The sequence below is a fragment of the Motacilla alba genome, chromosome 20 (assembly GCF_015832195.1).
Source record: "Motacilla alba alba isolate MOTALB_02 chromosome 20, Motacilla_alba_V1.0_pri, whole genome shotgun sequence".
NCBI classification, from domain to species: domain Eukaryota; kingdom Metazoa; phylum Chordata; class Aves; order Passeriformes; family Motacillidae; genus Motacilla; species Motacilla alba.
Window position 1 is genome coordinate 258,652 of NC_052035.1, and position 20,686 is coordinate 279,337.

At 40.8% G+C, this 20,686-nt stretch overlaps 1 protein-coding gene across 1 annotated transcript in view; it reads right to left on the minus strand.

Annotated features, from left to right (window-relative positions):
* CPNE1 (copine 1) overlaps nucleotides 1–20,686 on the minus strand; it is a 39,524-nt gene that overhangs the window by 10,681 nt on the left and 8,157 nt on the right. Inside the window, 8 exon segments of the mRNA XM_038158577.1 lie at nucleotides 268–354; nucleotides 1,339–1,437; nucleotides 6,193–6,234; nucleotides 6,236–6,283; nucleotides 6,750–6,836; nucleotides 7,782–7,856; nucleotides 8,157–8,336; nucleotides 8,827–8,955. Coding sequence (XP_038014505.1) covers nucleotides 268–354; nucleotides 1,339–1,437; nucleotides 6,193–6,234; nucleotides 6,236–6,283; nucleotides 6,750–6,836; nucleotides 7,782–7,856; nucleotides 8,157–8,336; nucleotides 8,827–8,955 — 747 coding nt within the window.

Below are 20,686 nucleotides of genomic sequence, written 5' to 3' on the forward strand. Positions count from 1 at the left end.
CTTCATCACTGCAAATTCATAGTGCATTTGCAGTCACTCATGCTGCCAATAAATGTACTGAACACAACCTCACTGCTTTTGTCCTGTCATCTACCAATACAAGCAGTGGGGAACAACTCACCATAAAGTTAATCTGGCAGCCTCCCATCACATAGTCCAGAAATAAATATTCTGTCTCAATCTAGACGAACAGACATTGTAACACCTACTCATTTCACTACGATCAGAAAATAAAAAAGCAAAAAAACCTAACAAAAATCTTCCTACCTTGCAGGATTTTATCCTAGTAATGCCAGAGTTTTTGTAGCTGTTTTTCTTTTGTTTTTTCTCAGGATGAATGCATTCGTATTCCACCTACAGAAAGCAAGCACAGAATCAAGTTCCAAAATATGTGCCTTTACAGGAGAGCAAATTACTGGAACAGACAGTGCCACACAGCCCCCAATTTCAGGGTTACCAAAATACGCAGCAGAATTAAGAAATTTAATTTTGAAAGGTCTGCAAGTACTTTGGCCGCTGACAAGCTAAACAGAATGCTTTTGCCACCAGCACTAGGCAGAGGAAGCAAAACTCTCAGGGTGGGGAGGCTAAAAAAGCCTGGGCCATAGGTTCCCAGTGGCAGTGCTTCCCTGCTTGGATTCATTCACATTGGTTCTGAATTCACAAGGGATAGAAAAAAGGCAAGAACCTTACACCCAACTTTTGTATTATGCCCAATCAAGCTGGCTGGCAACTGGAGTAGTCCTGAGCTACGTCCTGTGTGCAAATACAGCTGCCTCCATTCAGGTGAATCTCAATCTCCAGGAGAATGAGATGTCAGGTTTTCACTGCAAACAAACCAAAACCAGCAACACCAGCATGTGACTCAACTTACTCTAGACTGCATGACCAAAACAAGTGCCCCTTGGAAGGACTACTGTTAGCTGGCAAGGTGACCAGAGTGCTCAGGAGGGTGACCAGCTCCAGCACATACATTATATGAGACAAGCTGTGCTTCTGGACTCATCTGTTACAGCACCAACAAGCATTTCTGTTTTCCCTTGACTCAGCAGAGGCCAAAGCAAGCTGAACTGCTGGGAAAAGTAGGTCAGGGGACAACAGGACCAGCAGATAACAGGCTCAAGGATATTTTTAGAAATAGGAATGGTACTAGAACCCAAAGAAAACAAAGAAATATACTTCCCACACCACTTTTTATTCTTTTTAAATATTGGCTTAATAATACAAAAATACACATGTTTGGAAGCAACAACTAAAAGTGCATGTCTGAGTTCAATATTAGAAAGGGTCTGAAAGCCTGAAATCTGGACTAAGTTAGCAGGGGCTGAGGAAGCTCACCAGAGAGCCAGCATCAGCTGTCTGCATGTGCGCCAGGGTCATTTCCAAAGTGCCTATCAAGTCATGTGAGCCATCACTGTCATGATTTGCAAACTGCACCTGAAAGGAGGGAGAAGCAGGCAATGGGCAGGCGTCCTGCATTAGGGAGACTGGCCATGGCTCACTGCCCCATCTCCTGTCTGACAGCTCTGCATCAATGCTTGTGAACTGCCCCACGCCATCAGGAGCCAGAGTGAATCTCAAGTGAGGAACATGTTCACTTCCTCACCCATTTAAGTATGCATGGTGAAAACTTAAAAAAAAAAAAACAAAAAACAAAAACAAAAAAAACCAAAAACAAAACAAAAAAAAAACAAACAAAAAAAAAAAAAAAAAAACAAAAAAAACCCCAACCAACACAAATTTCCCCTGGTTTAAATGTAAGCGATTAAATAAATAAATAAATATTTTAAAGAAACATTAAACCCCCCCAGCATTTCAGCATTTCCCAGTCCAAATGTGTAAATGTGAGGTCATTCAGGACAAGATATGCAACTGGAGTAGTGGGAACAAACAATTAAAACTTTGTTATCTAAGCTATGTTCTTTTTTTTTTCTGTCCAACAATAATATCAATTTACAAGGAAATTCTAATTTCCATGAACAGTAAGTCTGCCTCTTTCTACATCTTATACCAAGCAAATTATAAACACTTTATTAATAAACAGTCATTTTTATGTCAGAATGAAGGCTTCAGAACTAGATAATGCAAAACAGCAATGCATATACAAATGAAAATATACTAATAATTGGTTTACAGCAACATGGTGTCATAGCTCTCCACAAAATCACCAGTGAGGAGCATTTCTAACATGTTCAACTGCAGAACACAATTCCAGAAGCAGTCAACTAAGGGACAGTTGTAAGCAGCTGCCTCCTTCCCTTCTGAAGCTCACATGCCACACAGATTCAGGAACTCTCTTTCTGAGATCTGCCTTCAGAAATCAAGAAGTTGATGTTACTCCAGTATAAATCACAGTGACAGCTTTCTCCTAAGGACTGTGGGACAAGATGAACCCATGGGTAACATCCTGATAAGGATGTCAAATTCAATGTCTAGATATCTGAATGACACAGGGCTCTTTAAAGGACTATTCAGATCTACTGGGAGTCTTCCACTGGTATCAATGGAAAAGCCATACAAACAGCCAGGTGAATTATGGCTTAATGTAGTCATCTAAATGGGAAGGACCATGGCATCCTTCATTGTCTTAATGGCAAAAGACACCACAGAGACTGCTACCCCTTCTCCTTCCCCATCCTTCCCACCCCACTTCTGCTCTTCTCATCTGAACACTCCACCGTGAAACAATTCCCACCCCTCCTGCTGGAACTTTACTCTGCTTCTCCCAACAATTCTGATGTTTACACATCACCCAAAAGTGACTGGTTCATGCCAGGGAGGCCTTCTCTTGTGCAGAAGCCAGAGTGCAGACTCCCAGTGAAGGGCCTCCTTTATGCCACCTGGAGAGCTTCAGGGAATCCAGTCACTGCCATCTCCACATACCTCCTCTCCCCTCCTTCCTGCTCCCACTCCCCTCATAGCCATGCCAAGGACCAGTTCAGTTATTAGTTCACAACATGGTATGGCTTAAAATAAACCTCTTTTTACAAAGGTTTTTTTCTAAGACTTGCTAAGAATCACTGCAGGCAGCCCAAAGAGTGGTGTTGTTGCAAACAAAACCCTCCAATACTGCAGGACACTGTACTGAGTTATTTATTATTTCCTTGCAAATGAACTCTCCAATACTCATTACAAGCCATGGAATACAGTCAGCAAGGAAAAGGCCCCATTCATCTACAGGACGAACTTTCCAAATCCACAGAAAATTATTTTGCCTCTGTGTACATGGCATTAAACCAATACATATAAATTTCTATTTTGCTACTTCTATTTGCTACATTTGTTACTTCTATTTAAGTAACTATGGGGCTGAGGCACTGCTTTCACTTATTTTTCACAAAACTGTAACAAAGATTAGGCTGTGTCACAAATATGAGCTGTTCTTAACACAGAACAAAGAGAACATAACTCTGAATCACAATGAAGAAAGAATTGCCATAATACTAGATAACATTTAATCAAAAGAATTATGTTCACACACATATTCAGCATTTAATTCTCATACACAGCTGGCAAAGTTGTTGTTTAGGGGATACACCAAAATGGTGTATGCTGCCCAAAGGTTTCACCACTAGGTAAATTTTTGGAAGCCTCAAACAAGAGGTTTTGAGGAACAAATTCCAAATGAAAAATAAAACAGTAGTGCAATATTATATACTTCACTGTTGTTAATGAAACTCCTGACTGTCAGTCTAGACTACCCTGACTAACTTCCCCAACATGTTAAGGATATGAACAGTTAATCCTTTTTCACAGCTGCATTGGGAAATTTCACAGATTATTTGCCCATGCATCAAGAATTTTGGCTTAAATGAACTAACAGAAAAAAGCTATCCTTTTGAAGAAGTAGATAATTCTGAAGTGAATTCCAAAGCATAGAAAGCATCTAACAACAAACAAAACAAAAATTTGGCTATAGCAAATATAGCCCCACAAAACAGCATGTGTAAACCATACCATGTCAGTTCTAATCAATGACAATATGCACCTCTTAGTCACCTCCTCTATATGCTTGCTGCACACTTTTGAACAAAGATGACTTCTTTCTGACCTAAGACTGTTGATTCCCCACCAATAAGAGCTCACAAACACCACTTAGAACACTGCCATCTATCAACAAGCCCAGCACACCTGTTGGAGGTTTGGATTTTTTGGGTTTTTTCCTCTCTCTCTCAGGGAATTTTTCTCCCACTTGTTGCCTAAGTGAGACAAAAGATGTGGCCAAGATGGGGAGGAGTGGGGCAAGGGGTGTATTTGGCTGCAGTCTCTTAGCTGGGTAGTGAGCTTGGTAGCTGGGGGAGATTTTCTCTTGCCAAGTGCAGAGATACCAAGACTTAGCTGGGGGCCAGGGCCTGGGCTCAGCCCTCTCTCGCAGTCTCGCTCTTGGGATCAGAGGTCATGGTTGTGGTTTTGGTGCTAGACTGGTTGTGGTTTGCTGCTGGACTGCTGCTGCCCAGAGGTTTCACCACTGTGGAGTTTTGTCCTTCACTGCTTCTCCTTACCCTGGGAGAGCCTCTGCTCATAAGAGTAGCTGTTGAACTGGGACCTCCTTCAACAACTAACCTCACTGGGAGAGACCCTCATCAGCTGCTTGGATGCCTCAGGGGAAATCCAGGACCCCTCTCCCCCTCTGGAGGGAGCACCTCTCCTGCTGCTTTTGGGAGCCCGGCTGCTACTGCGGGACCCCCATTGCTCCTGCCACAGCTTCGGGTTTTTTGCCACCCAGGGTCTACTCACCTCTGCTGTTTCAGCCTGCTGTTCTGGGGTTCCTGCTACAGTCCAGCTTGCCACCCAGAGTGGCAGACACCCGCTAGGACTGGCTGCTTCCTGTGAGTTTGCTAAGGAAGCCCCTTCTCCATCCCTTCCGCCGGCCCGCCTGCCATTGCCGTGTGCGGAGGCGGCCGAGCTCGCGCCACAGCGCCCCCTGCAGCCCCGGGGGAATCATCGCCCCCGCCCTGCCCGGCCGGGAGCCAGCAGCGCCCCTGCTGGCTGTGCCCGGAACTGCACCGCAGGGGAAGGCGCCTGCAGCCGGGAGAAGGCCGGCCCGGGGTCTCTGCGTCTGCTCGGCGTTGCTGCGGGCTTGGTGTTTGTTTGCCTTGTTATACACACACACGCTCGTAAGGAGCTGCTGTTCCTCTTCTCATATCTTTGCCTGAAAGCCCTGTAATTTCAAAGTTATAAGAATTTGGAGGGAAGGAGATCATATTCTCCTTTCCAAGGGAGGTTCCCACCTTCTTTGGCAGACACCTGTCTTTTAAACCAAGACAACAACCGAACACCTATTTCCAGGTAATAATCTCAGTAATTATTAGGAACTACCATACTGCACAAAGAACAAGATTAGCATGCATGCATTTTGCTAAATCTTCCATATCAAGCTTTCAGCATGAGATTTCTTCAGAGAGAGGATGAAGAAGTAAAATTCTGCAAATGTAAAACATTTAAGTGTTAGAAAAGTAGAGAGAAATTATACACACACAGAACAATCTATGGATTTAAATGCCTTTAAATTATCAACACATTGCTTAGAAGGAAAATTAATGTGTTAAGTTGCTATCAGATTTTTCTTTTGTAGAAACATATTAAAAGATGTAGATGTTCTGCTACACGTCCACAAGCCAGGGCAACAGAGAATTAGTTATCATATACAAGACCACAGGGGAATGCAATTCTGACTCAAAACTAAATTTCTACTTGAAACAGATAGAAAAAAGAGTTGGGACAACCTTCCAGTCTCTTGAGTGGATAAATCTGAAAGATACCTCAAAGTCCTCTCTGTGTTAGTATCCCAAGGCGCTTAAGTTTGTCCAATATCGGCAAGTTTCTCAGTCAACTTAAAAACAGTGCTAGAAAGCCACAATGAAAAAAACCCAAAACAACCAACCACCCAACCAAACAAGACACCACCACCAAAGCTCAACTTGAAACCATGGCCAGAATAGTGAAAAAAACCAGTTACAATTCTTCTTATGACTAATCATTGGAAATTGTGTCACTTCTGCATTTCCCGACTTCTCAATCTGACAATTCATCATATTTTAAAACAGACATATAATCACTTATCTGCTGCACTACAATTCTAGAAAGGCAATCTAATAACTTAAATATGACTAGACAGCCTGATAATTCATAGTTAGCATCAACAGAAAACTGATTACTTGGAACAACAAAGAGAATTTCTAAAGGCTGTACCTTGATAGGTTTATTAAAATCTCCACCACAGAAAGTTTGCAAGGGAACAACTGAACTTCCTCCAGCATGGATTTAAGTTGTTCTTGATGACCTTAAAATATGACAGCGTAATGTCACATGAGGAATACAGCATGCAACTCACTAGGAATGATGGCATGAGAGCTCTTCATAGCAGGTTAAGAATAGCCTCAACCAGTTCAATCCTGGCATGTATCAATGGCCAAGCAACAGCTCTGGAAGAAATAAAAGCTTGATGCTCTCAGTGAAGTCAAATTTTACAGCCAAGCTCAACACCATTGAGAAGGAAGAAAGACCCTCTTCTCACTTGCTGTCTGTGGTAAGACTCCTTACTCGGGTAGCTCCACCCAGTCACCAGGCAGCAAATAAACAATTTGCTGCAGCCATAGTGAGCAGAATACCTTTTTATAGGATACCAGATACCTTTTTATACTTTCTCTGCAAAACTGGTGCAAAGCGTGACCAGGAGTGGGATTCTCACTTTGAGTAAGAATAAGCTGTCTGATCAACTCAAGGAAAGCATTGTGTGGAAATTCTACCTCTGCTCTGTGCAGAAGCTGCCATGCTCCAGCTCTGTTGCTCTGTTTGTCAAACTCCAGAAATTGATCCAATTTACCTAAGAAATCCTGCCCACAAAAACCCCGAAGTAATCAGCCTCCTCTATATTTTACCAAAATGAGTAAAGAATTAACTAAATAGTAGACAATACTTCAAAAAATAACAAAGTCAAACAAACTATGCATTAATTTTCTTTCCTCTTTACTTTTTTATTTTCCTTTTTAAAACTGCTGCACTCTGTAAGTCATCAGCATTTATAAGCTCCAATTCCAAGATCTCCTCCTCAAACCACTTTTGTCCCTATAAATCACATAATTTTGCTGAGAGTTAGATGACTAAATCACTGTATTGGTCTTTGGCTTAAAATAACATTGAGCAGAACACCTAAATTTCCACCTTTTCTTCTTTAACAAAAATACAGAAGTATCAGTTCACTTGAGACAATTATATAAGTGATTTGTATTCATATACAGAATATTCCAAAGCCAAAATAATACCTTAAAACCTAAACCTGGCAGTTGAGTTTCTAGTCTGACATTGTGGACTTCAACATGCAATTGTATCTCCAACTTACTCCACTGTAAATAACACAAAACACAGCAAGCCTTTGCTCACAAATGGATTACTGGCTTAGCTTAATGTCTGCAAACACAGAGATTCCTGGCCAAGAGGCACAAAATGTAATTACTAGAGAAGCGTGCAAGATAATTTTTTTTTTAAATCAATACTTTTTTGTCCAAGTTTTGGGCTTCAGTTTCCAGGTACACAACCCTGGTATCCTTAATCTCCTCTGCTGAAATCTCTGCCATGGAAATTTAGGGGGGAAAAAAATGTAAACAAGAAATCACAAAGTTTTGCTTATATTTTGTCCATAAAAGAAACTGTAGTTTCTTTTATATCTCTCTCTCCTGTGTATATGTAGCATTTGAAGACATACTGACAAGAAACCAGAAAAGCCACTTTATCCCAGACAACATATTAAGAGACTTTTTTCAAACAAAAACCTTAACTACCGTAATAGCGCCCTTTCCTGCTGGCTTTTCCTGCTTCAATTCCAGCAGTCGGGTGAACACTGAGCTGGACACAACCTAAGGTTAGAAGACAGATAATAAAAATATCATGTTAGACAAAGGGGAAATAATTACTCTTGAAGTGCCTCCTAGGTTAAGCAATTAATTACAAAATACATGTATTTCTGACCTTTGCTTTGCGATCGACATAATGACTTTTCTAACCACATTCAATGGTAACACAAATGAACTTGTTTAACAGTGTTTTCAAATTTGAATATGTTGCAGCCTTTGACAAAGCAGATTTTCACTTCATTTTTCATAATGAAGACAACTCTCGCTGCTATTTTGTACATCACTTAACACGTCTACACATACCTGTCCCAGCGTGCACTCAATTCCTCCTAAGTAGTCATCATCATTTAAATCAAAGGACTTGTTATCAATATCATACACGCCAAATTTCAGCTTCCACACTTTCTCAAAGTAGTAGTCCACCACCAGTTTCTTGCAGAATTCAGGGTCTTGGCAGTTCTTGACCTTTTCCTTGTGATCTAGCTGCACAAACACAGGAGCAAAGCTGCTGACAATGAGTAACAAGCCCATATTCTCACATACAGCTTTTTACCTGCACCAGGTGGACACAGGCACCAGCAAGGCTACACACCCTGGACCATACCTCATAGTCAGTGACAAACTGGGCTAACCGATGGATCACCAAGAAAGGAAACGGCATTGAAAAACACTATTGCATGGGAAAATTCTGAAAACTAGGGGGAAAAGACTGCTGAAACAATGTATTCTGGAGCATGTCTCTACGGCAAGTCATATTGTTACAGGCAAATTAGACTCCTGATGCAACTCTGAGCAAGCAAGTCAGCAATTAAAGAAAACACTGAAGGTTTGAGTGTGGGCAATGGGACTGCTCACCAATCGTAAATCTGAATTAAGTATGTCACACATCTTCCAGGAAAACCTACGGGATGGAAAAGGGGAGACTCGGCGTGTTTACACCCGTCGGCAGCGCGCGGCCACGGGCCGCTCTTACCTCAGCCCACCGGCCATAGCCCGCGTCCTGCAGCAGGACGCAGAGGGGGTCCGACGTGGAGCTCAGGTCCCCGTCGAGGAGGCTCCGGCAGGCCACGGACAGCTCCACCCGGGACACGCACGCGGCCATCTGCGGGCAGAGCACAGCGTCAGACGGCCCGGCCCGGACCCCGCGTGCCCCCGGTGCGGCGGAGCGGAGGCACGCGCGGCCGGGGAGGGGACGCGGCTACCGGCGCTCCGCGGCCCCTCTCGCCCAGGCCCAGGCGGGTGCGGAGGAGCGCGGTACCTCCGCGCAGCCGGGCACCAACTGCGGGCCGCCTCGCCCCTCGGCTCTTGAATTCACCTATTTCTACTGGGCTCTCCCCGCTGCTCCCGCTCCCCCCCCGCAGGAGCCCTTCCCTCTGCCTCGGTGCGTGCTGCTGCCTCAGGTTTCTACAAAGGGCCGGGTCTGTTGTCCCCTCCCCGGGACCGCCGCTCACAGCCCTTCACAGGGACCGGGACCTCCGTCCCGCCAGCGCCGCAGCCACCGCCCCGCGCTGAAGAGTCGCCCCACGCAGTGAAAGCACTGCCAAAGCCCCTCCTGCTCACCCACGGGAGCCACAGAGACCCCGTGCTTTGCCGTGCTGGCTTCCAAAACACCATAACATCATCCTGCAAACAGGGGATAACTGACTAAATTGTATTAGATATTAAACTGCAGACGCTTCTGTTTCAGGAACAGCTATAATTCTCAAAACTGAATTAGAAGATAAGCCTTCAAGCACCAAAATATTACAGACACTGGACAGTTGGAGGACTAGAGCTTTAAATGGGATTATTTCATAAAGAAGCTTCTTCTTCTGAGTCTGGAAAATAAGGAAATTCTTGCTTTGGCTTTTTAGCATCCAAGTACCCCATGGCTTCCTCATACTTGCAGGGTGAATATATTTAACTCAAAGAGATGAGCTTTTACTGTACAACATTTAATCCCTTGGACATCCCAGTCAGCAATCCACCCTGGACAAATGTTAACAAAGTCACTTAATACGCCAGTGCATGGTGCTCCAGTGATGGTGACAGGACAAAACCAGCACTCAGTAAAAATTAGCAAAGCTTTAGGCAAAGACAATCATAGTGCAGCTTTAAACTAAGGTCATCATCACTTCGTTTAACATCAGCATATTTTTAAAAACTTATTTGAAGTAGTCTGGTGGTCAGCTGTTAAAACTACTGGCAGAAGCCATCCGTTTTCTATTCAGTTGCCTTCAACCACAAGATTCACAAAGAAACCACTGACTTTAATAAATACATTTCTTGTAAAATTGCAAGTCACAGGTATCAAGTTTTTTCTTCACTGATACATATCATTCTACTAGACCAGCTTTCATCTCACAGACTCACATAGGTGCAAACAGAACAGCAAAACTTTGTTTGACACCCACTATTTGACAACAAGATTAGGACATCCAGTCTGGGGCTCCTTTGCCAACATTTTGCCTCTGTTTTTCTCTACTGCAACAAAGAGTTCTGTACTAGCAAAAGGCACCTTTCCTCCCCGCTAGAGCTCAAAGCATCAGGAGTTAAGTTAACCTCAAAGAAAGAGCTCCCCATAAGCTTTAGCATCCCCAGTCAGCAGTGGCTCCTTTCTGGGAGAAAACTGCTACTGCAGATTTTAAGCTGCATATAGAACAAGCCCATATATATTTATTCCACGTTACAAAGACACCAAAAAGGAAGAGTTTGAGATAGCAACTGTTAAATCACACAATGAAGCCAGGAGGTGAAGGGATGCAAGTCCTCAAACGCAATCACCTCTTATCTACTACCTGAATCTCTTCTCCAGATCAGCAGCAATGAAATTATGAAAATACTCTACTGTTTCAAAGATTTGACTTCCAGTACCCTAATACCTAGAAGGCTGTCTCATCTGATTGTTTTAAATTTAGTAATAGCTTAGGATTTCCCTTGAAATACAGCCCAGATGTTCTGCTGAACCACTGGGGACATATACAAACTACAAGGGATCCTTTCCCACTATATCCTCTTGCTCCATCAGGAGATCACAGGACACTCACTGATGCACATAACCACCAAGACACAACAGAGCATCAGCAAGGCCAGCTGTTTGGAGTAGCTGAGCAGGAAGTGTCCTAACTGGCCATAGACCCTTCCTCACCAACTCGGGAGATAACAAGAAAATAGGTTTAACAACTACAGACTGAATCCTTATGAAGAGAGGGAGAGCTCCTTAACAGATTCTGATTTTCAAAAAAAAATAAACTGAAAACACCAGTTTGAACCTCAGCCAGCAATTATTTATAATTACTGCCTATGGATGTCCTCAAAGAGCCCACATAACCTTCTTTTCACCTCATGGCTACCCAAACACAATGTATGGTGTTCTCCAGTATCAGTCCATTCCTTGAATAGCAGCAGAAGAAAATCCTGGTCCTAGACACCCCAGCAGCAAGAGCAAAGAGGAGCTGGTCTGCTAAAACACAGCATCCATTTCAGCCAAGCCTGAAGACCTGCTTAGTCTGCAGGTAAGCAACTTTGCTCAGTTACCCTGCTCATGCAGTTAACAGAGTAGCACAAATCTCTGGAAATCTGCCTGCATTTGAAAAGCCTAGAAAGATTAAAAGTTTAACATATTTTCATCCCCAAACAGACACATATATCTGAAAAAAACCCCAAAAAACAAAAAACCAACCAAACAAACAAAACAAAAAACAACAAACAAACAAAAACTGAATGGGAAGAAAAAAAAGTGAAGTTCCTCACCAATTAGAAAAACTACCTCCAACTTGATTTTTAAACAGGATTTCATTATGATAATATTGGCTTTTTTTTTCTTTTCCTCCATAAAGTTAAGATTTCTAGAATTTTATTTCTCATAGTAAACTATAGTGATTTCATCTCTCTTTCTATAAAAAAGTGAGTAGTTTATGTGAAATATATCAGCTGACTTTAATCTCCACTTCTTTCCATAGAGTCCCAGTTATTTTCCTACAAGAGAAGTGACAATTCCAAAAGTTTTCAAAATGCCAGCAATTAGTGCTTGGACTTAGAACTACGCCACACCTAACACAATCCCCCACACCCTGTTCCTCTTTAAGCTGGAGCCTTTGATGCTTTCTCTGATTTGCACTTCCACACAATGCTGCAACATCATCTTGGCATTCCATTACTCCAAGCTGCCCAGCTGGCACATGCCAGCTCACTGCAAGAGACAGGCACTACGAGCATCACTCAGCGCTGACACTGTCGCAGCAGTAACACTCCACCACTTACCAGCGCTGTGCAATAGACACATGATCAGAGAACATTCTTCTAGTGGTTACTAAGCTCAAACAGTGTACAAAGGCTCTGATCTCAGGCTAAGCATACAGTTTGCTGCAATTACACTGAAAGAACTTGGGGTTTTATTATTTTTATTAATAGCCATCCTTTTTTTCCTCAGCATGCATTCAAGAACACCAGTTGTATTCAGCTTGCAGACTGGAATCAACATTTCAAAACCACATTTCATGTAGTTTCACTGAATTGTCACAGAGCATACTTATTTGTATCCATTGTACACACAAAATAAACTCAGTTTTTAGACTTGCAACAGTATTTATAATGACAGAATATTATTTATATTTGTTGCAACACAAATTTTTCCAACAGTTTCAGAAATTCTAAAATGCACTGTTTTCCTATTTTTCCCCTCATAACCACCCTTGATAATTAATACTGCTGTCTACTACTTGAATCTTCTGGTTTACAGAAGATAGTAGATATTTCCAAAGGAAAACTAGCAGCTAAAGCAAACTACTTTCCACAAAGTTATCACATTTAATTTACAAAGAATTTATTATACATTGATCCTGATCAGCTTGCAATAATAACAGTTTAACAACCTCCAACTGCCATTAGTACATTAAAGTACAGCACGGACTGGAAGTATCAAAAGTAATCTAGCCACAGAAATTCAGATTACCAAGTGAAAATGAACTCCAAAAGCAGTAATAAATTCAAACTCTTTTTAAAATACAGAAAACAGACCTACTGGGTACATCCCATCATAATAGCTTCTAACGAAAAGGCAACATAAACAACCCACCAGGTAAGTGCTTACATTGTTTGTTTTATATACTTCCAACCCTCAGCTGCTTGAAAGAGCTTGTAAAATACAGCTGAGGTTGTGCTATACACCCATGATCAACAATTATACAGACAATAGCCACAAATATCTGATCCACTGCTCCCACAACCTGGGGATCTTACTGGTGAGAGGCATCATCTGTGAAGTTTCATTTTGAGCCAAATTCTGCATATTCCTTCAAGGGAAGAGTTTCCAACATACAGCTTCAGATCCATCAGGTACCTATATTTTTTGCTCTTATTTAGAATTGCACATGATGTAACACCACACTTTGAAGAAAAAACAAATACATCACCCATGCTATCCCTACCAACATTACAGCAAAATACTATCCATAGAAATCTGCAAAATCACAAGCACATACTCCAGAGAAGTCTTTCACTGACCAACCAGATGTCATTCCCACTTGTTTAAGTAAAACACAGAATGGCTCCATACTAGGTACACTTTAAGAAGTGCTCAGACAACCAAACTGAGGTCTAGTTTTAAAAGTCAAAACCATTTTTACTATGCATACCCGCTTTTACCTGTAAAGATGATCATAAACTCCGATAGCTGTACAATACGTACAAAAAGATAAATCTCAACTTTTCAATAGAACTTTTCTACACTGAAATGAAGACAGCAGTAATGAGGTTGGCCCTAATCAAACCAAGATGAAAAATAAAGTTGCTTTCTAGGAAAATTACATAGGACATCTACACTACACACTCAGAAGAATAAGCAACTACCTGCTACTTTCTGGAGTTTCACATAGGCATTTCAGAACTTCCAATTTTTTTCACATTTCTGCAGAAAAACAACCTCCTTCTGCACAGAAAAGAACACTTCCAACATAAAGAAAATCAACACATTTACAAGTCTGTAATCATAAATTTATTATTCCTCTAGTGACTGAGCTTAACCAAAGCTTAAAGCAAGTCAATTGTAAAAGAAGAAAGCACTGTAAACTTATTGTTGAAGAAAACTCCAAATCAACTGTGACTGAAGGCTTTAACTGTCCCAGTTCAGAGCTTTGGAGGGTCTTGCATTTCCCCAAAATGCCACATATGGATGCCTGAAGCATAAATATACTTCTCTTTACTTATCTCTCCTATATGAGTGCCACCATTTAGCCAACTAAGGATCAAGTGCTGGACACTCCAAGGAGAGAATTATTGAATTACATCGTTTGTTTTATATACTTCCATCCCTCAGTAAGCCTTAAGGCCAGACACTACTCTTCAAGCTGGGAGGATGAGGTGAATACAGTGAGCACTGAGCAAGAGGGCACTGTGATCACCCCAGCATGGCAGGACACCGTACCTACAGTCACCCAGAGGACAATAAAAAAATCTAATAACTTCATGGCATCAAACACCATCAGCAGTATTTTTAGCAGGAGGTGGTATCTTCTTGAGAGAAAACAGTAGTACTATCACTGAATACAAGCCTCGTGGGTCAGCCTGGTTTTGCTGCTCTGCATAAAATGAAATATAAGCAAGGATTCAGCCCAAGAAAATCTGCAGGATTTTTGTATTTAAACATACTAATAAACTCACATTAAATACTGTACAAAATACCCAACCAGCTCTATTGCAGTGTACACCAAATTTTACACATTAATTTAGCACCTTGTTTAACTCAAACTTGAGGCTTTAATGCATACGGTCCAGGACAGCTGATTTCCAAAGAATTTACTCTGAACTGGACTGGCCATAAGTCCCACCTTACATTCTGCTTACAAACCCAGCACAACTGTCAGCAATCATGCCTGCAAGATGTCCCTACTGCAATTTTCATCATCTTGGCCTTTTGCTATCCAACAACTCAAGAAATTAACCCAAAACATGTAACAGAGCATCTCCGTTAATTAATCTTGCACTTATCAAACTCTTGCTTAGTTTAATCCCACATCTTCCAGTTATCACCCAACTTTTTTCAAAGCTTCATCTCTCTTTTTCTGCTGTGATCCCAAAATATGCAGGCGAGCAGAAGCAATGCTTTCTCTTATTGTTAGTTCTATTTTGAGGGGGCAGCCTGTAACATTTTGGGTTTTGATATTACAAAGCTGATCCTAGTGCTGAGGTCAGGATCACTTGCTAAATGCTATCAGAATAAAAGTTATATTTTGATCCTTGTTTCCTGAACACCATAAGGCTCTAAAAGAAATCATATAGCTAGGTTTGTAACACCAGATGCAGTAAAATGCAACTTTATTTTAAACTGAGAGTACGGGAGTCTAATGAGAAGGACCACAGTCCACAAATTATTAGTCAATACAGGCCTTTTCCAGCACTTCAGCTCTTCCATAGGCCACAGAACCTCATTCCACAGACTGAGATGTTCTGCAGAAAATATAAATGGCTGCAAGTTTTTCTATAATTTTATTATTTGTGGCAGTTTGCAACGGGGATGCAAGAGCATTAAGATCACTATTGCTACAGTGCTACACTAATCTCCACAATGTGTTCCAAGCTGTCACCATACATACAAGGGGTTAATTAACTGCTGTTACAAATTTGACATACAACCTGAAACAAAAGGCATTTTCTAACTGTTATAAAAGAATGGCGAATAGTATGAAGAACAGCTTTCTAAACAAACCATTGTCAACTTGATTCAGTCCTGGTAAAGAGTGTCCACGGTTCATCAGCCAGCCTTAATTCCACGGATGACAGCTCCCAGGGAGGACAGACACAATTCCTCCAGGGTGAAGTGGAGGCTGTGCTGATGCTAAAACTCTGAGCCATGACCAATGGTAAGAGCCCCAGCTCAGCCTCTGAGCTCACCAGGAAAATGGGGGGGTTGGGGGGGCGGTGTGTCCAAAGTCAGCCAATGGGTACAAGCTCTGACAACCCAACCTCCAAAAAGCTCCCAGAAATTGACTGAGGAGGCAAAGCTCCCACTTGTAACAAAAGTAACAAGCTTAGAACAGTGTTAAAAAAGAAAAAAAAAAAAAAAAAAAAAAAAGCAAGCTGAAACAATGCCTAACAATCACAACTGGCATGGTAATTTTGGTAATTTCCAGTAAAAAATGCAAACAAGAACTTCAATCAGTTCATCTTTACTGCAGCTTCCCCCCACCCAAGAGACAAGTCCCAGCTCTGGGGAAAAAGTACCTTCTACAAATTCACCTGTCCACCTGTACAATGTTCACTGTTAACTTGCACACTGCCAAAATACCCCTTAATCATGACCAATAAACTCAATGAAATGATCATGCATGCCTTCACTACAGATATATTCTCCACTTTTCTGAGAAATAAGCAACTGATAGGCCAAAACTGAAACTATTTTAAATATTAGTTTGGAACATATTAAATTACAAAAGGTTTCAAATTAACACCTGGACTTAAGAAATTCTTCATGCAAAGAAAACATTTCAAAGTTCTTCATAGGATTTAATAGCAGAATAGCAAAACTCATTTTCTTGAAAAAGTAGCTTAACACAGGCTAGAGCTTTGGAGTCAGTCACTGGACTTAAGCTACAATAGTAACTGCAATTCTAAAAGTGTTCACTGACTCCTCCCACCAAGTAAGATACTTTTCCCATTCCTTTCATATTTACCCACCTGCTTTCTCCTTCTCCTTACAGTGATTTTCAAGTATTTATTATTGAAACCTGAAGAACAACTTAACTGAAAAAGAGACTTAACATCTCAACCACATAGATCTTTGTAACAAACCCAAACACGTATTTTACGTTGCCAATCATATTTGCCCTTCTCCAGTAAGGTCTTGTTCTTTCCCTTAAACTCCAGCTATTTCTACCTCAGGCCTAAACATTCTGTCCCATTCCCCAGGTAAATCCAGCTGTCCATCATTCAGTCTTCCATTTTTTCATCCAAACTCCTTAAGCTGAGATGAAAGACTACACGATACTCCTCTTCTTTGATTCTTCAACTACACTGCAGCTTCACCAGCAAGTATCTCCACACACCAATTCTTACTTACATGCACCCATGATTTTTGAAGTGATTCCTCAGCATTCAGCTTTCCCCTTCACAACCTCTACCCTCCCCAAACTCTGGAAATCTAAACTATACTACCACTATCCTGTAGTTATATTACATTGATATAACTTTACCCATTCCTCCAAAACTAGGCATGGTGACTTCAAGGCAGAAACTCAGTAAGTCCATCTTTCTAGACTAATCCATATTGTGTGAACAGCATGAGTTCAAAGCATGATTTTAAATACAAATAAGCCAGCAATACATTTTACTGATCTTTGCTATTGTATCAAATTCACATGAAGAATTTTGGTGGCTACATTGTACCAACAGCCATTAATCAATTAAAAGCTTGTCAAACCTGCTTCTTTTCACTGCACTTGTTGAATAACCACCAGAAAAGATCAAAATACTACCAAGGAATTCTTTACACTATTCTCAGTCACCCTGAAGTTATTATGGCACAGTGGCAAATCTTGCCTAAAAAATTAGTAAGGACATAAAGCAGAAGTGACCTTTCAATTTCTCACACTTTAAGAACATTACCCCTTCACATTATATAAGTCAGGCTTTCTTCTTTATGGACTTTAATACTGAATCTAGCTCATAAAATACGATCCAGTAAAAATCCCAAACCTTAACATTAATTCTGCAGTACTCCCAGGAAACTGATTCGACTTATTCATTGCAAGTTCAGCCTAATTGCCAATACTCTTTCCGTTCTTTCTTCTTTTGAGCATATGCTTCCTTTTAAGAGAGAGAGTCACACTCATACTACTTTTCTGTCACTAATTATTACCACCTACAGCACAAACATCTTAACTTCTCAATCCTAATCTGTTGCAAAATAATGATATTTCAAAACAAAAATAAACTAAAACATCTCACTACCACAAAAGCCTGACATTAAGGAAGTAGGATAAAGGGAAGGATATGGCAAGGGATTTTAAAAGATGTTTTTTCTCTTGCCCATCCAGACTAACAATAGAACAATTTAAAGGCCACAAACACCAAACAGACCTCATGTTCCCTTTTCTGTTCTGTTCCAGACGCAGCTTCTCTTGCCAGTGCACCTTCACAAAAGCACAAACCCATTACAGCAGTAAGTTCAAGCCACTCCATTTGTGTCAGAGACAAGTGGGCCAAATGATGACAAAATCTTCCTGCATTAATGGAGAAGCGACTACACAAATGCAAGCAGACACCTATTTCCTCAATGCTCTTCCATGTCTGCAATCCACAGTACACACACTGTACTATACCCTGAAGAAATCTGTTGTCATTAGGTTTGAATTTGCTACAAAGGTGTTTCACACCCTTGAGAAAACAGATCTCTGCAAGCCAAGCACCTGAAAACCCTTACAACTCCCACCAGGGACCTTCTTTCTTTTCTCAAAATGAAATGAATAGTTTCACTAAACTTATAAGAAATGTGACTCAACTGAAGCAGACCAAATTCTCCAAGCAACTTCTCTGATGAAAAATCTAGAGTAAATTTAACAGCTACAAAAAAAAAATGAAATAAATTATATTCACTCTAAGCAGAGTGACTCAAGAGTTACCACCATTAGGCGGAACCTGCAAACTTGGGTTACAAACTGCAGAGCACTACCTGTCTCAATCTGGCAGCAGTCAGGACAAACATCAGACTGAATTTGGCACCACAGTCACTTGTCCATCACAGATTCAGAGCTTTTATGCGAACCTAATGCAGTAGCAAAGGGATTTGAAAAGCACAAAAATATTAAAACGTTATCTTTGAGCCACCCAAAGAAATTCAAAAAGCAGGTTCTTCCTACATAAATTACTTCTTCAAACCTAAACAAGACAGAGAGGGCACAGAACAGTTACAGGGATTCCTCTCACCTTTCATAATAACAAAATTAAGTGATTCTATGGTTATATATTCATTCCAGTCACTGCACTGAAATAGCTGATATTTCATATAGATACATTACCTGCTGATTCACTAGGATTCATAGTACATTCATGTATTATTTAGTTTAAAACTAAGCATTTTAGGTTTCAGAAAACTTACTGTTGTTTCTGTTTGAAGCTGTTTTTACAGACCTAGCTAATGACAATATTTAATACAAAAAGTAACACAAGCTATCATGCAGAGGGAAAAGACTACAAAGTCTTCTGTTCCTGGAGACATTAAAGTAGCCAAATACTGCCTACTCATTCAAAGAGGTAGCATGATATAGTGCTTGCGCTGCACAGAAGAAGCACCACTTGCGTTATTGGCTAAACAAAACTACAGTGTCAGTTACCCAAAGTTAGGGCTAAGCGTCCAGATGACAAAAAACGTCCTTCACAAAATTCAGGGCATTTGTGCAGTAGGTCATGATGTTGTACATGTAATTTTCCACATATACTTGAAAGGCTTTTTTAAGAGATGCATCCAGTTAAAATATACACACTGACTTAAGTGATAACAACTACAGTTGTCTTAAAAAAGACTTACCATCTAAAATATTCTGATTTACAATCTAAGAAAACATAAGACTCCGCAGAGCTCAAGTTTAACTGTTTAACAGCAACTCATTTAGATCAATTACTTATCTCATACATTCTATCGGAACAGCTGAATTTAATTTCAGATCTGTTTAAGAATGGAAGTATTTAGTCACTGTTTATTGTGCTCCTTTTCACACAAACTCAGTGCTGAAGTTTCTGAACCCATGTCCATTCTTCATTAGATCAGCGCAGCACTTGGTTGTTTTCACTACAGCTAAAGCATGACGGTTTGGCCTCAACCATTTGATTTCCCCCCAGTGCCTCATCTCTGATGAAAAAGTTGAAGTTCCCTTAAAGAGAGGATGAAAACATTCTGCCACTTGCATACCAGTTACTGAGAGACAAATTAGCTATACCACCACCACTCTGCACAAATAAAGCACTCAAGCATAAAGCACTCAAGTCAGTATTTGAAGAGACCTCTAAGTGCTATTAAAAACACTCTCATGTATTCATGTAAGACTGGACCTGCAACACAGAAAACTGGCTCTGCAGCAATGCTGGAATGCAGTAGGAGACCTCTAGACAGATGAATTTGTGATATTTAATAACTTTGCCTCACCTCCTTAAGGAACAGGCTTTCCCATACATTCAGTCAGTGAACTGCCAGTGTCTAATGTTACTTTTAACGAGCCTCTTCACTTTTATGGCTGGTTGCACTAGTGTTGCTCAAACACACAATTTATAAATTCTGCCCTTGTATTAGAAACATTTGCCCAATAATGAAAAAGTATTGGCAACCATCATTTTCACTTCAGAGCTCAGCTTCCTGATCAAACAAGCAAGGACTTCCCACACTCCATATGCATCCTCCCATCAAAACAAGTAGCAATGCTTTGGCTATACTGCTGAAAACAAAGAAGTTTCATTAAAAGTTCATTAAGAAGCACATTCTGGCAAATGCCACCACAGCAAGGTCACTAAACAAATGGGTGCTACACAGAGGCTTCAAATTTTAATGACAGAGATCCTATGAATTTCATAAAAGGCACTCAAAAGGCACATCCTATGAATTTCATAAAAGGCACTCAACCAAGATTATCTAAAAGGAATTCTTGAAGTAGTCTAGGTTCTGACTATATCACTGTTTTCCTCCCCAAATCTGCCTAAGTGACTAGAAAGCATTTCTAAGCTTTCCACTATCACATAGAGCAGTGCTACATCCACATATTCACATTAAATGGAAAACAGTTGACATTAAACTATTTGTTCCAAACTCTGAAATTGTTAGCTGGAAGTTCCACCTTCCTTCAGATAGTCAGAAATCAGAGCCATACAAT